Source organism: Pezoporus wallicus, unplaced genomic scaffold (genome assembly GCF_028554395.1).
Source record: "Pezoporus wallicus isolate ANWC-B61680 ecotype Strahan unplaced genomic scaffold, APGP_CSIRO_Pwel_v1 contig_10514, whole genome shotgun sequence".
Lineage (NCBI taxonomy): Eukaryota > Metazoa > Chordata > Aves > Psittaciformes > Psittacidae > Pezoporus > Pezoporus wallicus.
In genome coordinates this window covers 631,634-656,386 of record NW_026637640.1, presented here as the reverse complement: position 1 = coordinate 656,386, position 24,753 = coordinate 631,634, and the positions used below count along the sequence as shown (strand labels likewise).

At 50.7% G+C, this 24,753-nt stretch overlaps 2 protein-coding genes and 1 long non-coding RNA gene across 6 annotated transcripts; 2 read left to right on the top strand and 1 right to left on the bottom strand.

Annotated features, from left to right (window-relative positions):
- Positions 1-303: 303 nt before the first annotated feature.
- Positions 304-5,647, bottom strand: LOC130597884 (uncharacterized). The gene is made up of 3 exons (XR_008971875.1): positions 5,559-5,647; positions 1,412-1,597; positions 304-429 (listed from the first exon to the last, which is right to left on the bottom strand). It is a non-coding gene; the product is annotated as an uncharacterized LOC130597884 (long non-coding RNA).
- Positions 5,648-9,078: 3,431 nt separating this feature from the next.
- TPM4 (tropomyosin 4) lies at positions 9,079-18,072 on the top strand. Of its 4 annotated transcripts, none has more exons than XM_057406796.1 (9): positions 9,079-9,395; positions 11,859-11,984; positions 14,759-14,892; positions 15,169-15,286; positions 15,598-15,668; positions 15,871-15,946; positions 16,469-16,531; positions 16,611-16,680; positions 17,851-18,064. In XM_057406796.1, the coding sequence occupies exons 1-9, from the start codon at positions 9,282-9,284 to the stop codon at positions 17,931-17,933; spliced, it is 855 nt and encodes a 284-aa protein (XP_057262779.1). In that variant the 5' UTR covers positions 9,079-9,281; the 3' UTR covers positions 17,934-18,064. The 4 variants fall into 4 exon arrangements, with proteins under 4 accessions (XP_057262779.1, XP_057262778.1, XP_057262781.1 ...); XM_057406795.1 differs by lacking the exon at positions 17,851-18,064 and adding an exon at positions 17,192-17,418 and having other exon boundaries at positions 9,081-9,395; XM_057406798.1 differs by lacking the exons at positions 9,079-9,395; positions 11,859-11,984 and adding an exon at positions 12,621-12,817 and having other exon boundaries at positions 17,851-18,072.
- A 350-nt stretch (positions 18,073-18,422) lies between these two features.
- Positions 18,423-23,019, top strand: RAB8A (RAB8A, member RAS oncogene family). Its single transcript, XM_057406799.1, has 8 exons — positions 18,423-18,638; positions 18,778-18,838; positions 19,011-19,071; positions 19,332-19,409; positions 19,786-19,875; positions 20,497-20,562; positions 21,029-21,079; positions 21,491-23,019. The coding sequence occupies exons 1-8, from the start codon at positions 18,515-18,517 to the stop codon at positions 21,581-21,583; spliced, it is 624 nt and encodes a 207-aa protein (XP_057262782.1). The 5' UTR covers positions 18,423-18,514; the 3' UTR covers positions 21,584-23,019.
- The last annotated feature ends 1,734 nt before the right edge of the window (positions 23,020-24,753 follow it).

Sequence of the window (24,753 nt, the reverse complement as noted above, 5' to 3'; positions counted from 1 at the left end):
GGGCTGCTCTTGCCCATTAGATAACAAAAGAGTCAGATTTTCAGATACGGCAGCAGGCAGCACCTATTGAGAACAAGAGAGGGGTCCACTCCCCCATTGAAAACAAGGTTTCCACCGCATCTTCACACCTCTCTTCTTTTTCCCTACCCAGCACACTATGTCTTTGCCAAGAACAGTATCTTCAGCTACCCCGCAGGCAATGGAGATCCCCCCGTGCACGGAGAAGGACTGAAGCTTCTGCTAGCAACATTTTGTTTCCAGATGGAGCTGCTGTTAAGGTAGGGACGTTCGGCTGGGGTCTGGGATGCTGGGGTCCTCCCTCTGCCACTGAGTTGCTGCGAAGGTTTGACATGAGTCAGGGCATGCCTTCGTGCTTCTGTTTGCTCATCTCATGGCTGCTGCACGGTGTAACACGTGTCCATTAAGTGCCTTGTGGGAAACAGGAAGAGCTTTTAGCCCAGTCACGGTCTGGGAGCATTTAAAAATGCCTGGATCTATGGCTATGTTGATAATGGTGAAGACAGAACACACACACACACACCATTAGACAAGGGGAAACTGAGGCACAGAGCGGTGCAAAGCTGTTATTGCAAAGAAGTGTCAAAAGTTAGGCTCTGATGCCCCTATGTAGGGATCTCAGTGATGGCTCTGACTTTCAGAGACCTGGGGCCTGGTGCATCCTTCTCCGTTGGGGTGACATTCACTTGGGGAACCACGAATCACCCCTGGTGTAAAGCCAGAGTCCTAGGGGGGTAAAGAGACTGATCCAACGCCCACTGCCATCCAAGGGCAGACTCTCATTGACGGCAGCCAGAACTGGATCAGGCCCCAGACACACCGAGGTCTGATCTGTTGGCTCTGGCCACCAGACTTTGCCCGCTGAGTGCCAAGGGAAACATAAGGCATTCTCATTGCAGCAGAGTCTGTCTGGTGTCAACGAGTCCACCAGCTCCATCCTTCCAGCACACGCAGCAGCCTGACAGCTGCCACATACCTCCCTCAGACACCTTGCCGACAGCTCCTGGTTATTTTTAGGCCAGCTCTTTCCAGGCAAGGCTCAGATGTGCATCGGGACATGGGAAAGGGGGATGGCGGCCGAAAGAAAACACACGGCTTGGCTTTGCATTGCTTTGCCCTGCTGTGGTTGCACGCTTTTCTCACGCAGCCCCATCCACCCAACCTGGGAGCCTTCATTTTATGAACAGATTATACTCTAGGCTGTGAAAGCCAGGATAAGGAGAAGCACGGCAGTGAAGTCAGCTTATGAAATATTGAAGCAGCGAAGCCCTCGCTGGAACACGTGAATGTCTAATGCCAGCTCCAATTAATTGTGAATTTTTCATTAAACCATTATTAAAAGCAAGAGGACAGCAGAAATAAGGGAAATTGACTTGGGCAGTATATTAAGTACCTTAGTTTCGCTGGAGGATGTTTTATTATCTGTCCAAAGCAATTATTTCACCAGCTTCTGATGGTTTGTGGGCTAAACAGAGGTACAGGATAAAGTTCTAGATGGTTTTTCCTCCAGATGATTTCGATTTCTATCCTTAGCCTGCGCCTTGCAGCCTGCTTGGGTGATGTCTCTGGCACGTCACATCTGGAGGACAAGACATGGAGTCAGAGGCCTGAGGATCTGCAATAATGTGTTGCTCTGGCATTCTTTACACATCAAATACAAACTTCTTGGTGTAAGCTTTTGTATTGAGGGCAAACAGAAGCGATGCAAATGTTCGGAGAAACATTCATTAGGAAAGCCTGAAAAGCAATTTAAAGCTCAGGTGGGCTCTGATTGCTTTTAGGAGGAGGGGGAGAAATAAAGCAACAGCATTTATAAAACCTTACCTCTGCTTCTGGTCTCAAAGCTTCCTTACTCCATTGACTAGAGCAAAAGAGAAACACCTGCCTAAATTAGGTGCCTCATTAAGATGTCTCAAGCTGGTTGAGATGATGCTGGGCCTTGTAATATCTTCTTATGATGCAGAATAGAGACACTCATTTCTCAGGCAGTTTCTTGGGCAGTGGCTGTGTTTTGCTGCTTGCTGTGCTGCTGGCCCTGCAGAGGACAGCAGGGGAGAAGTGGGATGTCGCTCCCTAAGGAAATAAAGGGTTCTGTATTTCCTGGTAGCAATCACTGCAACACCCAGGGAAGATTTCACCCCAATTCCCTGGCAGGGCCTGGAAGTCTTTGAGGAAACCACTCTTTTCCTTGTCTTTCCAGCAAGGAAGATACTTTGCTGTTTCCTGAAGCTCTCTGCTCCCAGGACTTGTGGTCAGTAATACTGAACACTGAGGGCTCTCCTCTGATGCTCCTTTGGGATGGGTTTGTGTTTGAGAGCAGGTAGACGGGAAGGGATGAAGTGTGAGAGATGTTTGCCCTGGACCACACTTAAACCTGCAACCAAAGAGAGGCTTTTTGTTAGACTCCCCACACCATTCTGCTGGTGGGCATGTTCTCTGCCCCGTGATTGTCCCCCTGCTCCATTAGCTGATGGGAGCAGCAGAGGGAAGGCTGCAGTGTTGTGAGCTTGGAGCCCCACACTGCGTGCTGGGGAGCACAGGGAAATGTCCACGGCCATGTAGGATGAATCATGAGGCTTGACAGTGCTAAGGTCAGACATCTCCAGTCCAATGTGCAGCCTGCCACCTCATCCATTCAGTGCCCCAGATGGCTCAGGTGATGGGGCAGCTTAAAGTGCCTGTAGTATCCAATGGCCCCAGCTAAGGCTGTACCACCGTGTGCCAAGATGAGTAAGGCTTTTCCTATCACCCAGTGCTTTCCGCCTCCTGAGATGTGCTTGGTTATAAAATGACTGGGCTCACTTTATATGTCAGCTTCCATCTCCAGCAAATGAACAAAGAGCTAATAAATTATTAATAAATGCTTTGAGAAACGGGTAATTAAATGCAAAAGCTTTTTAGAGTCCAATGGGTAAGCACAAAATATGTAAGCTCAAGCGATAACACTTTCTTCTGATATAACTTATCTACAGCATACTGCTCATATCTGCGAGAGTGCTTAGGAATGCTATTAACTTCCTGTGCACCAGGAATAAAGGGAGCCTTTCTATGGTGGAGGAGCACTTCTCCTGGGGATTAGGGCAAAATCCTCATTGTTTAGACTATTTCAAATCCAGGACAGCTGAAAGGGGCTTGTGTTAACATACATGGGAGGTGTGAGTGATGAGGGAAGGTGACAGTCTCTGCACTGACCCTCTCCTGTCACCTGCCTGTCAAACTATAGGGTCCTCTCTCTTCCACTGCATACCTATGCAATTCCCATCCTTGCCTTGCACAGAGGAAGATGTCCCTGTCATCCTGCCCTCTTCTAGACCGCAGCCTGCTGCAGTATCCAAATCAGACTCCAAAAGATCCAACAACCTGGAGAGCTGCCCAGCATCAATATTGCATTACTGAGAATTGGTCGAGTGTTCGGAATGGGATTTTAATTTAAACAGGCTCCAGAAAACAGCTCTGTATATCCAGCGTGGAAGGAGCACACTTGCCTGGTTTTGGAACAACAAATGGACCTGCAAGTTTTCTGAGCCAAAGTTGGATGTGAGTTGGTGACATTTGCTGCTGGAAAAGGAAATGTAGAGGGGGAAAAAAAACCCAGTAACGCACATGTTAAATGAACCAGTCAAGTGCAGACAATGGAAAAGCTGAAAAATGGCTATGGAGGAAGGCATTCTGCGGTGGTAGTTATTTCTCACTGCAGTTCTTTATAGCTTCCCAGATGGGAGATTCATGACCCTAGGAAGAAGCCTGTGTCCGCCAGGGCCTGGCCTGCAGCAGCCCATGACTCACTCGCCTGCCAGGTTTGGCAGCAAGCTGGGAAAGAAGCAAGGCAGCAAAATGGTTGTGGGAAGGGCAGAACAAGAGAGAAATGAATTAAATGGTGGAAGAAGAAACCTCTGTGCACAAAGGAGGGCCTGAGACGGAAAGAAGGAGCGAATGCTCGTGCCGCTGAGGAGTCCAAGGAGCTGGCATCCCAGGCAGGCAGCTCCAGTCGTCTGCAGGTGAAACAAATCCAGGATGCTTCAGTGTAAGGGAAGCAGACAGAGAAGATCTGAGGCTCCACCAGCAACGAGAAGGTTTGCCAGGGGCTCAAGGAAGCAAGAGGATTTGTGGATCTACATTGCCATCTAATGGCAAGGAAGAGCTTAAAGCTGCCCCGGTAGCCCGGAAACGGGCTGTAACAGCAAAGTGACCGTGAAAGGGCTGGTCCATGCAGGTGATTGTCTTCAGGTGGAAAAGCAAATCCTTCTCTGCAAGTGAATGGTCTGACTGGTGAAGCCGATACATGCAACCCAGAGAAGGGAAGGGTAGCCAAGGTCTGATGCTGATTCTTCCTCTTTTGGCATCCTCTCCGTACCATTCTGTATTAGCCAGGAGTTTTAACATGCATATAGGATGGGATTTGCTTTCTTCTAGTGTCCAGTTCAGCACCTCAGGTCCTCAAGACCCCGCTGGAAGTTGCAGATAACCAGAATTGTTAAGAAAAGAGGCAAATTCCCCTTGGATCGAAGCACAGGAAGAGTAGATGCACCATTTTGCTCACACCGAGCCCAGTGCCTTGTCTTTGTCCACGGTAGTGGATACTGAATGAGAAAGTAGCAGAAAGGGGGTGTTACAAACCATTGCTGCCCTGCTGTGCCCTTCACCCTGGGAGACAGCAGAAAAGCAGTTCAGTGAGACGTGAGGGTTTATGGATTTTGGCATTTAAAAGGAAGCATGAGGAAGAGACAAGCTTGATGTTCACCCCGGTGCCACCTTTGCTACATGATACACCGGATGACAACGTAGTTTCTAGAACAGCAAATGTACACAAGGGAGTAGACTTAGGAGATACTGACATTAAGAAACCAAAGAAAATTTGGTAAGGGCTTGTCAACAGCTTCTTTCTTCTGCTTTCTGATGTTTCTAGCCTTGACACATGCAGCTTTGTGTATGAGGAGGAGCTGGAGCTCAGGAAGAGAGGAGGGCCACAGGAGCTTAGAATGGAGCAGGAGCCGGGGGACAAAATGGGGATATAAAGAGTCTGCTTTTCCCAGGTGCTGACATGGGACATGGTGTGGGTCCCACCTAACTTCCGGGCAATAAGAAAGGAATAGGGATTGAGAGCATAGAAAACTGAGACCTGCCAGCCTTGGGGCCACAGGTCCCCCAGCGTGTTACAATACCTGCTGCGACGTGCTTCCATGCAGCGTGCTGCCAGAGGAATGAGCCCACTCCGGAGCAATCCAGCTTCATTTCCTCCTGGTATTCTCTCCTATTTATGCACCCAACCTGGCCAAGTCCTGCTAGGCCCAAACAATCCCTCTGGAAGAGAAGGAAAAGCAAAGGGACTCCTAGAGCATGTAAAGCACCTTCCTGCTGCCCGAAAGGAAAAGAAAGAAGTCAGTGCTTTGGAAGGGTCTTCTTTCCCCCCTGGTTCTCACTGTTTTCCAAGCTAAGAAGAGCCAGAGGCTGTGGGAATGACAGGATTATCATCACTGGGGCAATACAGTTCAGGTATTTCTCTCCAGTTCGTGAAGCAAGGAGGCAAGAAGGGAACGTACCTGCTTGAAGCGCTACACAGGGTGACACGTTCCTTGATGTTCCCTTCTAAATGCGGCTCTGAGTCATTCTACAGAGCTGATGAGAAAAAATTACCTTCCTGCAGCAGAAATACAAAGGCAAAAGGGATTTGTTCAGTGTTCACTGCCCCAGCCCTGGCTCCGAGCCTGCAGCAGGAGAGAAGGGCTGGCGAGCTGGGTGAAAGCCACTTCTCCTGCAAGAAGCAGCCGTAGAAACAGCTCGAAACACTCACCTAAGGCTACGTGCAGCTGCAGTCCCAGGGAGAGGCGTGCACGGTCTTGTGTCTGCCTCCATCGGGCGAGTTCCTACACGTGCCAGGTCAAACGGGGCTAATGCAGTCATCCCCCCCTTTGTTTCCTCCAATACTTGATGCATCTCTAAGGCTGCACCCCAAAACCTGCTCCTTCTGAAACAGAGCTATAGATAGCGCATATGTACCCCTCGTGGTGTGCATTGCCCCGAGGAAAGCCAATGGAGGTCGTCACGGCTGCGTGGCACTGGCTGGTAGATGGGGCTCTGAGACCCCGGGTGCTTCCTCAAGCACCCCAGCACCAGTCTGTGGTCACCAGCACCAACCCAAGCTCTGACCTGGGCTCTCAGCATCAGCTCAAATCACTGCAGCAACCCGCTGCCCTCGGCCAGGGCTGAGCCAGCAAGCTCATGGGCAAGGAGGGCAAGGGGAAGTGCAAGCCATGATGGGGATTAATGTAGTTTATTCGGGTTTAATGCCATTTCTCCAGGTGCAGCAGCACTGTTAATTGAGCACCGCACTCCTACTCCTTAAACCTGTTCCCGGGCTCAGGACCTGCCTGTTCTTATCCTTTACTGCTCACATTATTGGAATTGGACAAAAAGTGCCCATCAGGCCACCTTGTTGCAGCAGTGCCTGCGGGGGGGAGGCAAATACCGTGATTTCTGAGGGACAGAATCACAGAATCATAGAATAGTTTGGGTTGGAAAGGACCTTAAGATCATCCAGTTCCAACCCCCCTGCCATGGGCAGGGACACCTCACACTAAACCATCTCACCCAAGGCTCTGTCCAACCTGGCCTTGAACACCGCCAGGGATGGAGCATTCACAACCTCCCTGGGCAACCCATTCCAGTGCCTCAGCACCCTCACAGGAAAGAATTTCCTCCTTAGATCCAATCTAAACTTCCCCTGTTTCAGTTTGAACCCGTTACCCTTTGTCCTGTCACTACAGTCCCTAATGAAGAGTCCCTCCCCAGCATCCCTATAGGCCCCCTTCAGATACTGGAAGCTGCTATGAGGTCTCCACGCAGCTTCTCTTCTCCAGGCTGAACAGCCCCAACTTCCTCAGCCTGTCTCCATACAGGAGCTGCTCCAGCCCCTGAGCATCCTTGTGGCCTCCTCTGGACTTGTTCCAACAGTTCCATGTCCTTTTTATGTTGAGGACACCAGAACTGCACACAATGCTCCAGGTGAGGTCTCACAGGAGCAGAGCAGAGGGGCAGGATCACCTCCTTCCACCTGCTGGTCACGCTCCTTTTGATGCAGCCCAGGACACGGTTGGTTTCTGGGCTGCGAGCGCACACTGAAGCCGGCTCATGTTCAGCTTCTCATCGAGCAGCACCCCCAAGTCCTTCTCCACAGGGCTGCTCTGAATCTCTTCTCTGCCCAACCTGTAGCTGTGCCTGGGATTGCTCCGACCCAGGTGTAGGACCTTGCACTTGGCATGGTTAAACCCCATGAGGTTGGCATCAGCCCACCTCACAAGCGTGTCGAGGTCCCTCCGGATGGCATTGCTTCCCTCCAGGGTATCAACCGAACCGCACAGCCCGGTGTCATCGGCACACTTGCTGAGGGCGCGCTCAACCCCACTGTCCATGGCAGCGATGGAGACATTGAACAAGAGCGGTGCCAACCCCAGCCCTGAGGGACCCCACTCGGGCCCGGTCTCACGCCGGACGCCGCGCCATTGACCACAGCTCTTTGTGCGCACATCCAGTGATGCTCGGCGTGTCGAGGACCCCCTTCCCAGAGAACGCTCAACCCGCGGCTGTTAAAAACAACGCGCACTGCTCTATAAAGGGGGCAGGGAGGACGCGACCTGGCCGCTGAACCGGGGGTATTTAATTGCCGTTAATTACCGACGGAGGTACCGGAGGGGGCGGAAGACCGGTGGCGGCACGGCCGCGCACAGCCTTCTGGGAGTTGTAGTCCTCGGTCGCGCCGCCATCTTGGTGCTGCCACTGCACAGCCCCGGGGGGCGCTCCCCGGCAGCCATCTTGGGGGGAGGGAAGCGCTGTGTGAGGGAGCGGCTGGCGCGGGGGTTCGGGTTTGGTGTGAGCGTGGTTTCCATGCTGGCTCCAAAGCGCTTTAAATCCCTCACAAACAGCAGCCTGAGCAGCCTCGGGGGTGCTTTGTGCAGGTTGTTCCAGGCCAGGTTGGACGGGGCCGGCTTCGGTGGAAGGTGTCTGGAGGAGCTTTAAGGGCCCTGCCAACCCAAAGCCGTCCATGACTCTGTACGGGAGGTCTTGGGTCTTGTGCCTCTGGTACCCCCTCATGACGTGCGCAGGGAACTGGGGCTGCGGGGAGCAGAGCAGGAGCAGGAAGGAAGGGATGACGGGGTGGTTAATGGGGCCTGAATTCGGGAAGGAAGGGGGGGATATGAGGGCAGGAAAGGCAACAAGAGCTTTCCTCGTGTGCTGGGAAGGGAAGGTGCCCCTGCTGCAGCCAGGACAAAGGCGGTACCGGGCTGGGGAGCTGAGCAGGAGGACATGAAGGGATGGGAGAGGGCAGCAGGGGGCATGGGGACGTGGTCAATAGGACTGCAAAGCAACCAGGGCTTGTCCCGGGGCCGTTGATGCCCTTGGTGGTGCCCTCTGTGGAGCTGCTCCTGATGCTCTTCCCAGAGCCTGCAAGCCTGACAGAAGGTGACTCCTTCACGCAGCAGAAGGAATAATGGATGGTGCTCGTCCGGCTGCGACTCCAGGTGTGTCATTGGCTTTCCTAAGGATTTAGTGAGTGAAACTGCAAAGACAGGCACTCCAACTCGCTGAATGCCTGTGAGCCTCAGCTCGGTGTCTGAATCCGATTCTGTTCTGTATTTATACCATTACAGATATAGCTAGTTCCTTAACAGCACTGCTGATTTTCACAGGAAAAGAAGAAAGCACACGCACAAATCCTGCTGTCTCATCACACAGCCTGCATGTTTCGAACATAAATGCATGTATTCATGTTGGAGTAATCCTAAAAGATCCTTTCCTTCATGAGTCCTATGCCATTATTATCAGGAGCCAGGCCATCCCCATAGATCTCTTGGGCTGCTTCATTGCTCTGCAAACACGGAGGGGTGCTAATAAGCTTTCTTTCAAGCATGTGTTCAGATGTCAACACTTTTGCTTCTGTCAGAAGCTTAAAAATGGAAACAGTTTTCTCTTTAAGAAAACAGGACCCAAATAAGGAGATGATGGAGTGGTGAAGATTCCTCTAGCGAGTCTGTTCCAGCTCATTCCTTAGAAAGGCTGTGTGTGAAAGCTCAGAGAAGAGGCCAGTAGATCTGGGCTTTGTCCAGGGGTCTCTGGGTTTAAAGCTGTCTACCAGCACTTGAGCTCATTTTCCCTGTGACTGGCCTGGGTGCAGCTTCTTGCTCTGCCCAAGCTGTTAAACCCCTCAGGCTTTCCTTTTGGGAATTCTTCTAGTGGCGCGACAGAGACAACCCTACCCTGCTGCCAGAATGGAAGCTATCAAGAAAAAGATGCAGATGTTGAAGTTAGACAAGGAGAATGCCATTGACAGAGCAGAACAGGCTGAAACAGATAAGAAGGCAGCTGAGGACAAATGCAAACAGGTAAGAAGGAATAACCCCACGGGCTGTGCGTGCACTGTGGAAGTAAGTTTAACAAGACGGTGTTGCAACTTTCTGATTCAGAAAAGAACATCATCTGAAGGCAGGTTTTCTGTTAAGCCTCTTTTGGAGTCTTTTTGCCTCTTTTTGATGTTAGGCTCATTCAGCCCGCCTGGGTATTAACTTCTCTTTTCAGCCAGCTGATTCTTTGCAAAATTAGCACTACCCACAGATTATTGAGAGGTTTTTTTGTTTGAGTTTTCTTGAATCTGACATAATTGCCTTAACCTTCTTGTGCTTGCAATTCCGTGGACAAGGCATTACATACTCAAAATCAAAGCTGTGTACCTTGAACACCTGTAGGACAAGCATTAATACCTCCTGAAGAGGCAGCTGTGTCTAAACATTCCCTGAGCCTCTCCTTGAAATGAGTTGGTGGTGTTCGCTTGACTAAAGCTGAGTACACAGAGTGCCCCACAGAGGTGCCAGCTGTGACTCAACAGTGTTATTTGTTGTTAAGAGTAATCAGAAAGGTCTTAATTCAAAAGCTTTTAATTGAATTTTAGTGATATCATTCTCCTTTTGCTTACCCATGTTATTCTGGGGGTCTACCTCCTGTCTGAGCCGTAGCATTTTCAGAACGATCTCAAAATGCAAGCTGTCTACACTCAAGTTTCTTATAGTACTTCCTGTAAAATCCCCTTGTCTTTGCCTTGTGCATTCTCTAAATGTGGCTGCTTCTACTACATCCTCCAGGCTACTATAATAAGTAGTATTCATTTGGCCAACTGTTTCTTATGTTCAAGTTTCGTTTGAGAGCGTGGATGATAGAACTAAACTTTCAACCGATACCCATTCAGCTAAAGCAACGGAAAAACGTTTCCAGAGGGTCAGCTGCTGCTGTCTTCCCCTCTGCCCCCAACATAAGGAAAGCTACTTGTCTCCTCCATGTCTCTACAGTAAGGTGCTGCAAGCTGCACACTTGTCACCCCACGTACATAGTCCCTATTTCTTCCCTAGCTTCAGAGGTGCTGATCAGATGCTGTTTCTGTTGGGCCTCTGTTCCACCCACTAATCTTCCTGCACTCAGTAACAGCCACAGCAGACTGTTCTTCAGAGCAGTTAATGGTGATTGAATGCTTAGCCTTTCTTTACATTTAGTCCTCAAAGGTGATTTCCTACAGAGTGATAAATGACACACTTGTGGGACTTTTCAAGTATCTATATGAGGATAATTCACAATGAAGAGCTGAAAGAGAAAAATCAATCTTTGATCCTACCCCTCTTTTCTGAGTTGTCTCAAATCTTTCAGCTTGCTTTTTTTCCCTCTGTGGGCACAGTACTTGAGTAGTGATTTTAATGGCATGCACAAAGGCAGCATCACCTCCTTCATCCTGCTCACTGTCCTGCTGTTAAAGCATCCAAGCAAGTACACTCAGTTCTCTCACACTGTCTGGTTACTCCGAGTAAAAGTATAGCAACATCACAACAGTCAAGAATAGCACACTACCAAAAATGTCATTCAAGCTATCCTTGAAGCTAGAATGAAATCAGGCAGTGCACTCAAACACAAACTATTTTGAGTGAACTATTTTGATAGACTACATTTATGTGAAGGCAGAGCTAAATGGTTAAATGGGTTTCTCTCCAGACTGAAGTGTTTTGTATTGCAAATGAAATGATGGAGCAGATGGGTTTGCAGGCACACCCTTATCAGCAGCAAGCCTCCCTGATAATGTAAATTCTTCAGGGAGCATGAGACAGTTTGTCATTAAACAGTCTCCTGGCAGGTTATAAATAGTTCCATTCTAGTGTTGTGCTGCCTGGATTTATATGGTATGGAGGAGAAAGCTGGACTTTGCAGGAGGATGGGGCATACCTTGTTGGGCCCCAGTTAGTCAGGGAATAATTGAGGCTGGAAGGGACCTCCGAGGTCACCAAGTCCCACCTCCCACTTACAGCAGGGTCTGCTCCTCCCTGCTTCCAGAGCATCTTGTTGGGCTTGAAGTGTCCTGAACAACATCAAACAATGATTAGGGAATGGCCACTAGCTATACAGGAATTTCCTAATAAATCAACAGGTAGTGTTAGGACAAACACAAGGACTTCATTTTAAAACCCTTACTTATGCTGTAAAACTAACTGGTGCAGGGTGCTGAGTCCAAAACAGAAATGAGGTGAAAAGGGCTTATACCAAGTTATGTATTAAACCAGATCCTCTATATGCTGTGGCAGGGAATGCTGCTCCAAGGACGCTGTGTTTCCAGTGATCCTTCCCTGGCAACCACTACTGGTCCTTCTCAAACTCCTTGCCCCAGCAGAACTTTGGTCTAGTCTTTTGTGACTCTTTGTATGTTATGTTAGGTTAAAACTGATAGTAAAGGGAAGTTTTAATCATACTGAACTGGAATTGTTCATGGATCAGAATGGTCACTTTGCGTTTTGGGTTTTTTTCTCTCTTGACAGGTAGAGGATGAGCTGATGGCTCTGCAGAAGAAGCTGAAAGGAACTGAAGATGAACTGGATAAGTACTCCGAGGCGCTCAAAGATGCCCAGGAAAAACTAGAGCAGGCTGAGAAGAAGGCCACTGATGTATGTACCTAAAGCTAGTATTCATCTGCAACTACACTGTGTCGCTTGTGCTACATACGTAGCAGCGACTGTAATCTTTGTATCACAGGACGTTGCTCAGGGGATAGGGAAGGCGATGTTACATTGCAGGTACAGCAGTCCCCCGTCTCCAGGGCCAAAACGAGCTGGGGCTGGCTGCTCTGCACCGGGGGTTGGATGGGTACCCAGAGGGAAGCTTGTAGTGCTGCACGCTCAGGGGTGTCTAAATGGGGCGGGGGGGTGGAAATTCATGAGGAAAGACTTAAGGAAGCAGGAGGGTGATGTTCCAGGGAGGCTGGGCCAGAAGCAGGGGAACCCTGCGGCCTTAAGGATGCGCTTTGGCTTCGGCCACGTCGCAGGCGGGCGCGGCAGGCCCGGCCGCGCAGCGGTTCGCTCTGCCGGCACCACGGGCGGGTCTGGCTGCGCGGGGCCCCCCGCCTGAACCCCACCGCTGGGGGGGGGGGGGAGCCCCGGGACCCCCGCGGGATGGGGGGCGAGGGGGCGGGTAACGGGCGGGGCGTCCGCGGGCGCGCCCGTCCCGGCGCTGCTTGCGCAGACTCCTCAGTGCTACGTCACCGCCCCCACCTCCAGCGGCGTGACGTCATCGGCCCATTGAAAGGCGCGGGGCCGCGCGCCGCCACGTGCAGCACCTCCGCGCCCTGCCCGCCGCCAGCGCCGCGCCCATGGCCGCACCGAGCTCCCTGGAAGCGGTGAAGAGGAAGATCCAGTGCCTGCAGCAACAGGCGGATGAGGCGGAGGATCGCGCCCAGGTCCTCCAGCGGGAGCTGGACCTGGAACGGGACCTGCGGGAGAAAGTGAGACCGCCCGGGCTGCCTGCTCGCCTCTCTCGGTCGCTCTCTCCCGGGCTGCCCTGCTCCTTCCTTCCTGTCTCTGGCTCTCTCTCGCTGGGGCGTGCCTGGCTCTCTCCCGCTCCGGGAGCGCGGCTCGGCTGCCGCCTGCCTCCACTCCTCGGCTGCCCTTCTCGCTGCTCCGCTCCGCAAACTCCCCGCGGAACCCGCCGGGCTGCAGCCACGCCTCGCCCGCACTGACCCCCGGGGGCGCGGGGCATCGGCGGCGGTTCGGCACCGGTCCCGCTGCTTGTCGCGCTTCGGGGCTGTTTTCCTTCGGAAAAAGGCGTTGCGAGCACCGGTCGGCATCGGGGAGCGGTTGTGAGATTAGTAGGAAATGGCTGTTTAATTAGGAAAAAGCGCCGCATGACAACGAGCGGGGAGTTCCCGCCTCTCGGCGCCGCACCGCTGGCTCCAGCACAGCTGGGAAATGTCCGAACTGCTCAGAAATAACTTTCCCTCCTGGTGTGCACAGAGCAATGAGAACTCGCCGCTAGTGAGCGGCTCTCCCGGGGCCGGACAGCTGGTTTCACTTAGATTTGTGTGTGATCAGCCTTCCCGGCATCTTCCTGCTATTTTATCGCATGTCAGCGAGTTAGTTTTACCGTATAAGGACTGCGGGCTGCTGCTGGGAGAGGTGGAGCCAGAACTCCAGCTTCCCAGTGCCCCGTCTCCACAGCTTTGGAATCTTGCTTAATTAAACCGTCTTAAAAGTGGCCCGGCTAGTGGAAGGAGCTGCAGGCAGCCCCGGAGCAGCTGCCAGTTTTCTCCATGATGGATGCTTTGTGTGTAAATCGAGAAAGTTAAACACACAGCACTGGGTAGAAAACAAATGAAATGCTGGGTAATTGATGACTACAGGAATCCTGGGTCAGCTTCCATTTGGATCAGTCACTGAAATCCTTTCCAAGATGGTGCAGCTGCAAATGGAAACCACTTCCTCCAGCTTAGGAGCAGCGGTCGGGGACCCATCAAGTTACTTTTCCAAGTGTTTAACATAAAGCATCAAACAAGGACCTTTCCAGGATCTGTAGCCCAAAAAGTGTTTAAAAGATAATAATTAAAAGCTAATTTTATCTATGGCAGTCGTGCCCAGACTGGGGGCAATTTAGTGCACAAACTTGGCAGTTATTAAAGTAGGGCTTGATTTCCTTCAAAGAACAAGCATTTAAAGGAGCAGTGTAGTAATAACCACCATGTATTTAGAGACACTGAGTTGTTGGTGTTGGCTCCATGTGAGCAGCTCTCCCAGCAGCCTCCATCTCTTATCTAGTCTGCTTTTTAAACATTAATAGTGTCTCCAATTAGTCTGCAGTTTATTCAATAACATAGAAACAGATCTTCTTATTAAGAACAGCCTTCTGCTTAATCCCTTAACTACTACAGGAAGCAGTGAAAAGGGGAAGTGAACTTATTTTAAGAACACATCTCATTTTTGCCCTATTTATGTTACAAAGCTGAGGGTCTCCCCCACGCTGAGGCCAACGGCATCTGCCCAGCTGAGCACGTAAAGGGAATGAAATGGCTTTAACCAAGGGCAGAGGAATCTGCTGTGAGGTTCTTGGAACAATCCATGATGGAAACAGTTCAGGTTTTAACTGTGAAATCCAGCGGGGTAGATGCAGCACCCGGATCTGAAAATACTTCTCCATAGTGTTGAGTCCTTTGTTGTAGGGCAGGAATGATAAGTGCCATTAGGAAAGAAAGGAGCAGCACATACTTCATGCCTTTAAATTCCTGAGATGCCTTTGTTTAAGCAAACGAAAAGCAGCCCTGGGAAACAGAAAGTTTCCTCTGTGTGCCCAGGAGACGCCTGCACAGGTTGAAGGGAACATGAGTTGAGAGCATCTGTCAGAGCGTGAGAGTGGCTTGTCCGTGACCTGGGTCTGGTGGTTGTATTCCCCACAGGCTGAAGGGGAGGTGGCAGCTCTGAACAGGCGTATCCAGCTCGTGGAAGAGGAGCTGGATCGTGCCCAGGAGCGGCTGGCCACAGCCTTGCAGAAACTGGAGGAGGCCGAGAAGGCAGCGGATGAGAGCGAGCGGTATGGTTCCTCCTTCTTCTTTCTTGTAGAGCAGAACAATATGAATCAAATACTCCTGTATCATTTAGTACCTGCATGTGCTAATTGTGGATGGCAGGTCAGAGGCTCAAAACTTTCCTATAAGCTTGAACAAGTGATTCTGTTAACCTTGAGGAACGGGATGGTGTGGGCAGAACAGGGTATTTTGGTTCTAAATACTGAATTCTGCCTTAGGACCTTTGAAATAAAAGGGCTAAAATGCTTCTACATTAACCACCCTTGCTTTGACTTCTGCAGAGGAATGAAGGTTATTGAGAACAGAGCAATGAAAGATGAAGAGAAAATGGAAATCCAGGAAATGCAGCTGAAGGAGGCCAAGCACATCGCTGAAGAGGCTGACCGCAAATACGAAGAGGTAAAAGGGCTGAGGGAAGGATTAAACACATGGGAGGACCAGGAACAGCTTTGTTACTCCTCACATTACTCGCTCCTTGTACACTCCTCACTGCGTTCAGCTTGGGAACGTGTCCAAAAGGGAGCATCTTAGATGTTTAATACTAAAAACGCCACAAAAAATGTGACTTTTTGGGGAAAAGCCTGCCCTGGCTGTGCATGTCGGTGTTAACCTGATTTCTTCAGTCAGAAGGGAATCACGGGCATGGTGCTTTGAGAGAAACACCTAAGAAATTCCAGGCTGGCTCCAGAATGGTCGTTTTCTCTCCACAGGTTGCCCGTAAACTGGTTATTTTGGAGGGTGAACTGGAAAGAGCTGAAGAGCGTGCAGAGGTGTCTGAAGTGTAAGTAACTTCAGCTACATGGAAGCGGTTTAGAGCACGGCGTGTTTCAGTAGGAAAGCCTATTCCTGGTAGGCACGTGTGTCGTGTGGGTAGAAAAGCTGTTTTGTACCTGTGTACCCAGTTTTCTCCATTCAGACTGATTCCCTTGTATGTGAAGTCGTAACAGGGACAGTAATAATTTTGTCTTCTTTTTTTCCTGTAGTAAGTGTAGTGACCTTGAAGAGGAGTTAAAGAATGTCACCAACAACCTGAAGTCTTTGGAAGCTCAATCTGAAAAGGTGGGTTCTGTCAGTAAATGAAGGGACAGGGGCACAGTCGGAGCTTGTACAAAAACCAGAGGGATGGAGAAGGGCTGCGCTGCCCAAACCCAGAGCAGTCCTTGGGTGATTCTCTGCAACACAGCTTTGAGCATGTCCTTTCCCACACCCCCCGGCTGCTCTCAAGTTCCTGATCTTGCTCTTTTGGGGGGTTTTGCCCTCTTCAAACCACTTGATTTCGATAATCAGGCTCTGGAAGGCTTCGTGCTCTCACCTGCTCACCTCTTTCTGCACTGCAGGGGCACTTGTGCCTGTTAAAGGACAGGATGATAACGAAGGAAAATGATAACAAAGGGAAGGAAATCCCTTCTTGCAATGGGGGTTTATGGACCGGAGTCTGAAATGTCTCCGGGAGGAGGGAAGCGTGGAAGAGATATTTGCAGCTTGTGGAAAAGGAAAAGTGGTTATAAATAGGTCGGGGCTCCATAAACACGTGTTATTGTTGCTGCAGCTTCCCTTAAAGAGTGTTTATTGTTTTCACAGTACTCGGAAAAAGAAGATAAATACGAAGAAGAAATCAAGATTCTCTCTGACAAGCTTAAAGAAGTAAGTTTGTGCAGCCTCAAACTGCATTTTGGCACCGTGCTTTTAACAGCATCCAGTTACTTGATTTCATTTTTTCTAGGCTGAAACTCGTGCTGAATTTGCAGAGAGAACTGTTGCCAAACTGGAAAAGTCTATTGATGACCTGGAAGGTAGGAAATCACTGGAGTTTCCTTTGAAAGTGGGCAGTTTCCAATCAAAACAAAATCCTGGGAGCGGGTGGTGGATTGTATTGGGCAAGGACAGTGGAATGTGTTGGGTGTCAAATGTCCATCAGTGCCTGTAGGCAGAGGGAGTTCTCCTGATGGAGATTCTCTTTTGAGAAGCTGGTAACACTGACCCAGGTTTGGGCATCTCAGATGTGGGGGCTCCCAGGCCCTTCTGGTGTAACCAGATCACAACCTGCTGCATTCCATAAGTGAAAAATGATCATTTTAAGGTTAAAGAAAGGGAAGTGTAGGTCAAGCTCCTGCTCTGCAGCTGGGGGGGTTCCTGCTCTGTACTGGTGCTCAACTCGGCATCTTTCCTTCTCTTGTTTCCCTCCCCAACTGCTTCCTCTGCTGCCTCGCCTTCCCTGCTGCACATCTCCCGCTGTCCGCCTCTTCTCTGGACTGTTTTTCCACCTCTCTTGCTGCAACCTGCCTCCTGCCCTGGGGCCAATAGACGAGCTCTACGCTCAGAAGCTGAAGTACAAAGCCATCAGCGAGGAGCTTGACCATGCTCTCAACGACATGACTTCTCTGTGACCTTCACCGGGGCCGGGCCGCTCTGCTCCCCACGTCTCTCATGCTTTCCTTGCCTGTAAAACCTGTCCCTTCTGTGCAGCAGCCACAGGCGCCCCTTCTGCCTCCTCTGTAAGAACCGAGCTCAATAAAACCGAGATACCTCGACCTCTGCTTTGGGCTTTGCTTCTCTAGAACTCTCCTACAACCCACAACGGTGACACTGACCATGGCACCAAGATGCACACATGGTGCCGGGGCAGGACCCTGCACTTGGGGTCATGTTGAATCAGTGTTCCTAAAAACACACATAGCAGCAGAAAGCTCTGAGTGTGTTCAGTGTGTGCTGGCAGTGCTCCATCTGCTGGGTTAAACACCTTTGGGACAGCAAAAACCCTGAAGGATGTAAATCGCATGTTAATTATGGTGCATGACATGTGAGACATGTACAAAAGCCTCACTGACAAAGCAGTTACCAAAGAAATGGGTCTGTTTTGTGAATGCAGTTACAGCGGTGTCCCAGACGTGAAGGTAAGTAATCATGGGGTTATTCAAAGAGAAAATAACATGGTTTAAGTCTTGGTTTTTCTTTCTTCCCAGAAAAACTCACCCAAGCCAAAGAGGAGAACCTGGGCTTGCACCAGACACTGGACCAGACACTCAACGAGCTGAACTGTATATGAAACGGTGCCGGCCGCCCGCGCCGCCAGGCACTGCCCCCTCCACCCGCACTTCCCGCATCGTCCCCCGCACCCTGCCAGAACCCATAAGTTATGGACAGTGCAGCTGCACCCGAGGCCTTGGTGCCGCCGCGCCCCAGGAGCCAGCCCTGGTGCCACCGCGCCTGCAGCCTGCAGGAGAGCGTGAGCCGCACCCAGGGCCGCTCTGTGCCGGTCCCCGCCAGCGCGGCCGCAGCTCTCACTCCCGGTCCATCGGTCGTTTCTATGCAGCCCCGGTAGAAGCCGTCCCCGCGCAGTAGCGTCGCCCCCGCCGCGAGCCTCTCACCGACGTTTCGTATTAAACCGTTTCTCACAGTTACCAACGCGTTCTCGGGGCCTCTTTGTAGCGTTTCCGTTCGGGTGACGTCACGCCCCAACACGTCACTCCCAGGCGTGACGTCAGTTTATCCGCCCCGCCCCGCGCGCGTCTTCCGCCCGCAGCGGGAGCGCCGGCGCCGGGTTCCTCCCGTCGGAGTCGGCGGTGACGCGCACCGCGCTCAGCCAATGAGGGCGCGGCGGGCGCGGGAGGGGCGGGGCCCGCGAACATGGCGAAGACGTACGATTACCTCTTCAAGCTGCTGCTCATCGGCGACTCGGGCGTGGGCAAGACCTGCGCGCTCTTCCGCTTCTCCGAGGACGCCTTCAACGCCACCTTCATCTCCACCATCGGTGAGCGCCCGCCGGGCTCGGCGCTGCCGCCGCGCTCCCTCCCTCGGGCCGGTACCGCTTTGCTCCGCCGGGCAGCGGCGGGGGAGGGCGCTCGGCCCCGGGGCTCCTCCGCCCGTGACTCGGTGCCTTCTCTTTGCAGGCATTGACTTTAAAATCAGAACCATAGAGCTGGACGGCAAGAGGATTAAGCTGCAGATATGGTAAGAGCTGTGTCCGGGCCACGTTCCTGCGAAGTTTTGGTTGCGTTTGTGCGCTTTGGGAGCTCTTAGAACCCCAAAGACAGCTCCGGTGTCCCCAGTGACTCCAGCGGCTGGGGGCCGTAGCCGCTGTGTGCCGGTGGTTTGCGTGACCCCCGTGTTCTCTCCGGTGCAGGGACACCGCCGGGCAGGAGCGATTCCGAACCATCACAACCGCCTACTACCGGGGAGCCATGGTAGGAGCGTGGGGACGGGCTCTGTATTTACCCGGTGCCGGTGCTGGGGCAGTGGGGGAGCGCCTGGGGGCAGGGCCCCTCCATGAGCAGGCGTCCCGGGCACCTTCCATGGCCGAGCAGCCGCGGCTGTGTTAGGCGGAACCGTGACCCAAGGGTTTCCAGCGTAGCTGTTGTTCAGTGGCTGCTTTGTGCTGTGAAAGGAGAACTTTAACTCCTGTCTGAAGTGACACCCGCTGAAGCTGCCTCCTTCTAATCTTTAGGGCATTATGTTAGTCTACGACATCACCAATGAGAAATCCTTTGAGAACATTCGGAACTGGGTCAGGAATATTGAAGAGGTAATTTCTCTGTTTCCTCACTGAATGGTAAAGGTGGTGTTTCTGCCAACGAAAGTAGTTGGAGCTTTATTGCTTCAGATGCGTTGAGCTCCTTTTGAAGTTGAAGGGAGCCAAATGGAGTGCAGATCAGTGGTAGTGACTCCTGGAATGCTGTGGTGAACAGTAACTGAGGGTGGGACGAGGGGACCCAAGGGGTGATGTGTTCCTGCTGCTGCAAGTGGTCTGGGAGCGCTTGTGGTGCAGGACACCCACTGGGACACGGGCTGTGGGCAGCCTGTAAATCCCTGGGAGGTGCTGAGCACCAGCACCTCCATGGTAGGGCCTCGGTGCGTGCCTGGGCTCCCGGGACAAAGCCTGTGGTGTGTTTGTGTCTCAGCACGCCTCTCCCGATGTCGAGAAGATGATCCTGGGGAACAAATGCGATGCCAATGACAAGAGACAAGTGTCCAGGGAGCAAGGGGAGAAGGTGAGTGCTGCAGCGTCACCCCCTCGCAGCGGGGGTGGAAGCAGCCGTCGGTGTCAGGCCCTGGGGCGATGTTTCCAGGTGGAGCTATCGAGCCTTCCCCAAGCTGCAGCTGCAGGGCCTTGTCCTGCACTGATAAAAGCTGGGTCTGTGGGAAGGGTTCGTGTCCCTTCTGTGCTCGCCACATGCCAGGCAACGGCCTGGAGGTTTCCTGAGCCAAAAGGAAGAAAAGGTTTGCTGGAGCTGGGCATCGAGGAAACGTCTCTCCTTGGCTGAGAGCTGCTGAGATGAGGAGGCCGGGTTGTCTTTGCAGCATCAGGTGTTAGTTGAGGTCGAGGTGGTACATTTGCACGCTGCAGATGCTACAAGGCTGAGAAGGTGTCCACGCGAGAGCAAATACACCAGACAAAGGAGCAGATTACAGCGTAAAGCAGCCGAGCAGAGCCGGTGGGAACCGATGCTGTCAGGAAGGAGATTCAGTTCCCAATATTTGCAGCTTGTTCTGCTTGAGCAAATCCCCCCATTCCCATGAATCACGCCAGGGGGGGAGGTTGGAGCTGTTCCCTGTGCTGCTGCTCGGGTTGGAGCTGTTCCTGTTCTCACCTGCAACTGGTTTGTGTGCAGCTCGCTGCCAGCTTCGGGATTAAGTTCATGGAGACCAGCGCAAAGGCCAATATAAACATAGAGAACGTGAGTACCGGGACCCCCCCTGCCCCTTGCAGGACTCATTGGCTTGTGCAGATGGGGTGGGAGCACTCGGTGCTGTGTGGGGCTATGAAATGTCCTGTGAAGACCTTCGTTGCCCAGCGTTGTGCTCCTTTATTTAATATGGGACGTGCCACAGGGGGCTGAGAGCAAAGTGAGAACCTTGGCTCGTGTCTTTGCATCACTGCTGTGATTGATAACGGGCAGCGCTTTCCTGCTCCATAGACCTGGGCCTGCAGGTGTGGCCTGGGCAGGGTTTGGGGCTCAGAAGGGAGGTTGGGAGTTGGAAAAGGAGCATTAAAAACCCAGAGCAGGGGGGAAAAGCTGAGAACTTGGCTCTTCAGGAGCTCGGTGTACATAGAAGGTTGGGAATGCAGCTCATTGCTAAGCAAAAGTGTTCCTGAGTGCATCTTATTTGCCATGTAACACCCAACTGTTGCACTCGCTGCAGGCATTTTTCACTCTGGCAAGGGATATCAAAGCAAAAATGGACAAGAAGTTGGTGAGTAACTTTTATTTCATCCACGTTGTATTTCAGTGGGAAACAACCCCAAAGCCAAAGAGTGTGGAAGAAATATTTTGTGGTCTTTTACATGGGGAGTGCACCAAATGTCAGAGGAATTAGTTCCTAGTTTTGCCAGGCCAGGCTCTGACCTTGGCTTACCACCAACTGTCTGTGCAGTGCAGGAGGTGGGTGCAATGGGTGAGCTTCTCTGTCCTCTTGAAGGGAAGGGGTAGAGGTGTGGGTCTTGCTGTGGATTCCTACGTGTTTGAGCATTTATTGGGGGCTTTTTGTCCTGGCTGCCTCTGCGCCCATGGAAGGCAGGAGAATGGGTGCAGCGGGTGCTAGAGCTGAAGGCAGTGGCTGCAGTTCTCTGCTGGATAAGTAACAAAATACTCTTTGTGTCTGCAGGAAGGCAACAGCCCCCAGGGCAGCAACCAGGGCGTCAAAATCACCCCGGAGCAGCAAAAGAAAAGCAGCTTTTTCCGATGTGCTCTTCTGTGAGGGACACGGCCTTAACCCGAGCGGCTGCTCCCTGAGCTGGACTCTGCCTGCTCCGAGCGGGCTTTCCTCTGGCTGTGGACTTTGCATTCTCAACCCTGTCACGTCGCGACCGTACGAGTAAGGAATTGGTTCTTTTAGGAATTGTCTGACTCTTCAAGTTTGGAGACGAAACAAGTTCATTTCTGTCAGATTGCCCCGGGCCGTGTTGTCTAGCAGAGGGAGTGCAGAGCACCTGAGAGCTGTGCTACAGCACCTTTGCTGGCAGGCTTCTACCTTCTGGTTTGTATCCATGATATATCCAACATGGAGAGATGAAGTTACGACCAAAACAAGAGATGGAAACGCCAGTACTAGTGAAGTACAGGTATGTGTAGGTGAGACGTGTGTGTAGCCACGTCTAGAGGTGCATATAGAACAATTGCTTCTAGACAGCAAAGAATTGTGCTGCTGTGAGCAGTAGAGGCGTGTACCTTCTTGGAAGGTAGAAGGAAGCTTTCTGGATCTCCACCTCTTGGCTGCTATAGAGAAAACCCCTTTATCTGCCTGTTACAGTTGTGTCACTGTGGACAATCCACGAGTACATCTGAAGTTAAAAAATAACCCTCCTCAAAAGAATCTCTTATTTTTTTAAGAAACCAAAGTGTGCTGTAAATGGAATGGTTCTTTCCCAGCAGGAATTATGTTCTCCTTGTTAGACATGACTGTGCTTAATTAAGAACTCCAGATGTTCAGATGCGTTTCAGAGGAGACGATGGCTACAGCAAGTCCCATGCGAATGGTCTGTGGTCTGTTCTTAGAGAAACAGGCCTTGGTTCAGGCAGGGACACTCACTCAAGCATTCCAGCTTTTCCTTCTCCACTTGAGAACAACTCCAGATCTGTCGTGATGTAATAGCTCAGTTTATATCGTGACAGGAACATGTATTGCACTGCTTCCAGTGGCGTGGCCTCACGCACACTTTGCTCACGTATGCAAAGGAATGTTGCACATGCAAACACTTTCTGCAAACCAACCTTGTGAAGCTGAGATTTGCCTCGCTGCTGACCCGGATTTCAGGCAGCAGCAAAGCTGTCACTGGTGAGCAGCAGTGCAGACGGTGTTAGTCCTCAGTGGAAATAGTCTATGTATTTATTCTGATACACACAGTCTAGTACATTCCAATGTGTAAAATGTAACAGCCAAGTAAAGCTCCTCCATAGCTCATTACTGTCAGTTCAGAGGCTGTAAGCCTGACTTCATTAGGCTGACATAAGGAGCCAGGAAGAGCCATCTCCTTCAAAGTCTACTGTGGAGTGATTGCAGTTATGGTGTATTGAATTCAAGCAACCGTATCAGCTGTGTCCTGCAACTCACTGGAATTGTTCACATGCTTTGTTTACATCGACAACTGCACTTCAAGGGTAAAATTAAAGCTGATTTTAAAGTTAATGAATTTACTCACCAGTTTTGTTTTCTCCAAGCTTGTGGTATTACAGCCTGGCCTCAAAGGAGCGCTCCTGAGTATTGCTGTAGTTAATGATCTGTCAGATTCAGACTGAAACTAGGAGTCTGCAGCATGCAGCTGGGCTCAACAGGAGCATTGCCTGTTTTTCTAGAATAGAAAAGGAAGTTTTCCTGCAGAAGTTACTGGTTTATAAAAACGCATTTTCTGTGCTACCAACCTTTTATTTTATGTTTAAAGAGCAGATTACAGTCAGCTCTGTTCGTGATTAAAATCATACATAGAGCTTCCCTCTAACCAGAACCTTATGATGTTGTGTTTCTTTTTTTGCTTGCTTGTGGCTTTTTAGTGTGAGGACTTGGTGACCGTGCACCATAGGGGATGTACACACTGGTGTGTCTGTAGGATAAATCACTTTAAGCTACTGAAGAGCCTTCTAGTCAGTATGTGCTTCAAAGCATCGTTAATGCAGAGCTATAGATTGGGCAAGCAACACTTCGATCTTGAGATGAGGATGCTTTTAAAGAAACACTGTGCATGCTTCAAGAAATGACTGAGGCAGAGGTGGGGAGGTCATTAAGGCATGGGCTGAATGTCATTTTCCTGCACAAAACTCATCTGTTTAATGATTTCTTTCTGGCTTGGTAGTAAATGTGGATTGTCTCACATCCATCCTTCTACTTCAGTAGAGCCAGATGCTGCAGCCAGACTTTTTCAAAGGGACTGGAAAAACAAGTGGTTGGTCTAACTTGATGCCATGGCCTGTCCACAATGATGCTGCCTGGCGGCAGTATCTAAACTGATAACTCGTCTTGCAGTGAGAAAACAAACTATATTCATTTCCAAGTAGATAAAACGTGAAGGATGGGATTGTGGTTTTCACTCCTCATTTTCTAAATCTGAAGTTACTCTTTCATTCAAAATGAGTTCTGTATGTGAATACCTTTTTTTTCAGCCTGTGCTGGTTGTTGCACATGTTTATGTACCTAATTTATAGCGTGCTTTCCTTTTATGACATGATTTGGTTTACTCCATGAACAACTACATTACTGCCCAAACTCAGGAAGTTTCATAGTTACTGTGATTACAGTCATCACTGTACTTCTGGGGTCTACGGTCTCAACACCAATATTAAATCAGAGCAAGCAATATGAAACATAAAATGCAAATGTAAGACAGTAAAAGGTTGAAGAAACTGCAGTTGTATGTACACTTGACTGCATGTTGCTAAACGTGGACATCAAATCTTGGAGAAGGACGATACGTAGTTGATGTTTCCATCACGTAATTAAGTTACTGTGGGTTTTAAGTTCTGGAAGACACGAGTCTGGAAAGAGGTACTGTGTAAATACCTCCAGTAACGTGTTTGAGCTTTCTTTAAGGGAGAAAAGTTTTTCAATCAGATACAGAATTTGTGTAACGGAGGAATTTCAGTGGATCTGAAAAACTAACTCTGCTTCCTGCATATTCTCAGTGTCTAAATGCCACTAAAATTTCAGGTAATGGAGTAACACTTGGTTTGTAGGGAAACAAACCCATTTTTGAGCATGTTCTCAAACTCCCTTCCTTTAATGAGGATCACAGAATTCTGTGGCTGACCTTACTTTTGAGGCTGGTTGCAATATTTCAGATAGTCTTCACCCCCTTTGGGTGTGGGCCTGTCAGGAGCTCGTCTGTCAATAAAAAGGGGAACTGCAGTCTGAACACTGCCATTTTAACACTTCTGTTG

What these genes read in the sequence shown, in the direction of transcription:
- TPM4 (XM_057406796.1), top strand. Translation starts at nt 9,282, where the DNA reads ATGGAAGCTATCAAGAAAAAGATGCAGATGTTGAAGTTAGACAAGGAG. An exon ending in TGGAAGCTCAATCTGAAAAG is followed by an intron (nt 15,947 to 16,468) that starts GTGGGTTCTGTC and finishes TTGTTTTCACAG; the next exon opens with TACTCGGAAAAAGAAGATAA. An exon ending in GTCTATTGATGACCTGGAAG is followed by an intron (nt 16,681 to 17,850) that starts GTAGGAAATCAC and finishes CTTTCTTCCCAG; the next exon opens with AAAAACTCACCCAAGCCAAA.
- RAB8A (XM_057406799.1), top strand. Translation starts at nt 18,515, where the DNA reads ATGGCGAAGACGTACGATTACCTCTTCAAGCTGCTGCTCATCGGCGAC. An exon ending in CCAGGGAGCAAGGGGAGAAG is followed by an intron (nt 19,876 to 20,496) that starts GTGAGTGCTGCA and finishes GTTTGTGTGCAG; the next exon opens with CTCGCTGCCAGCTTCGGGAT. An exon ending in CAAAAATGGACAAGAAGTTG is followed by an intron (nt 21,080 to 21,490) that starts GTGAGTAACTTT and finishes TTGTGTCTGCAG; the next exon opens with GAAGGCAACAGCCCCCAGGG.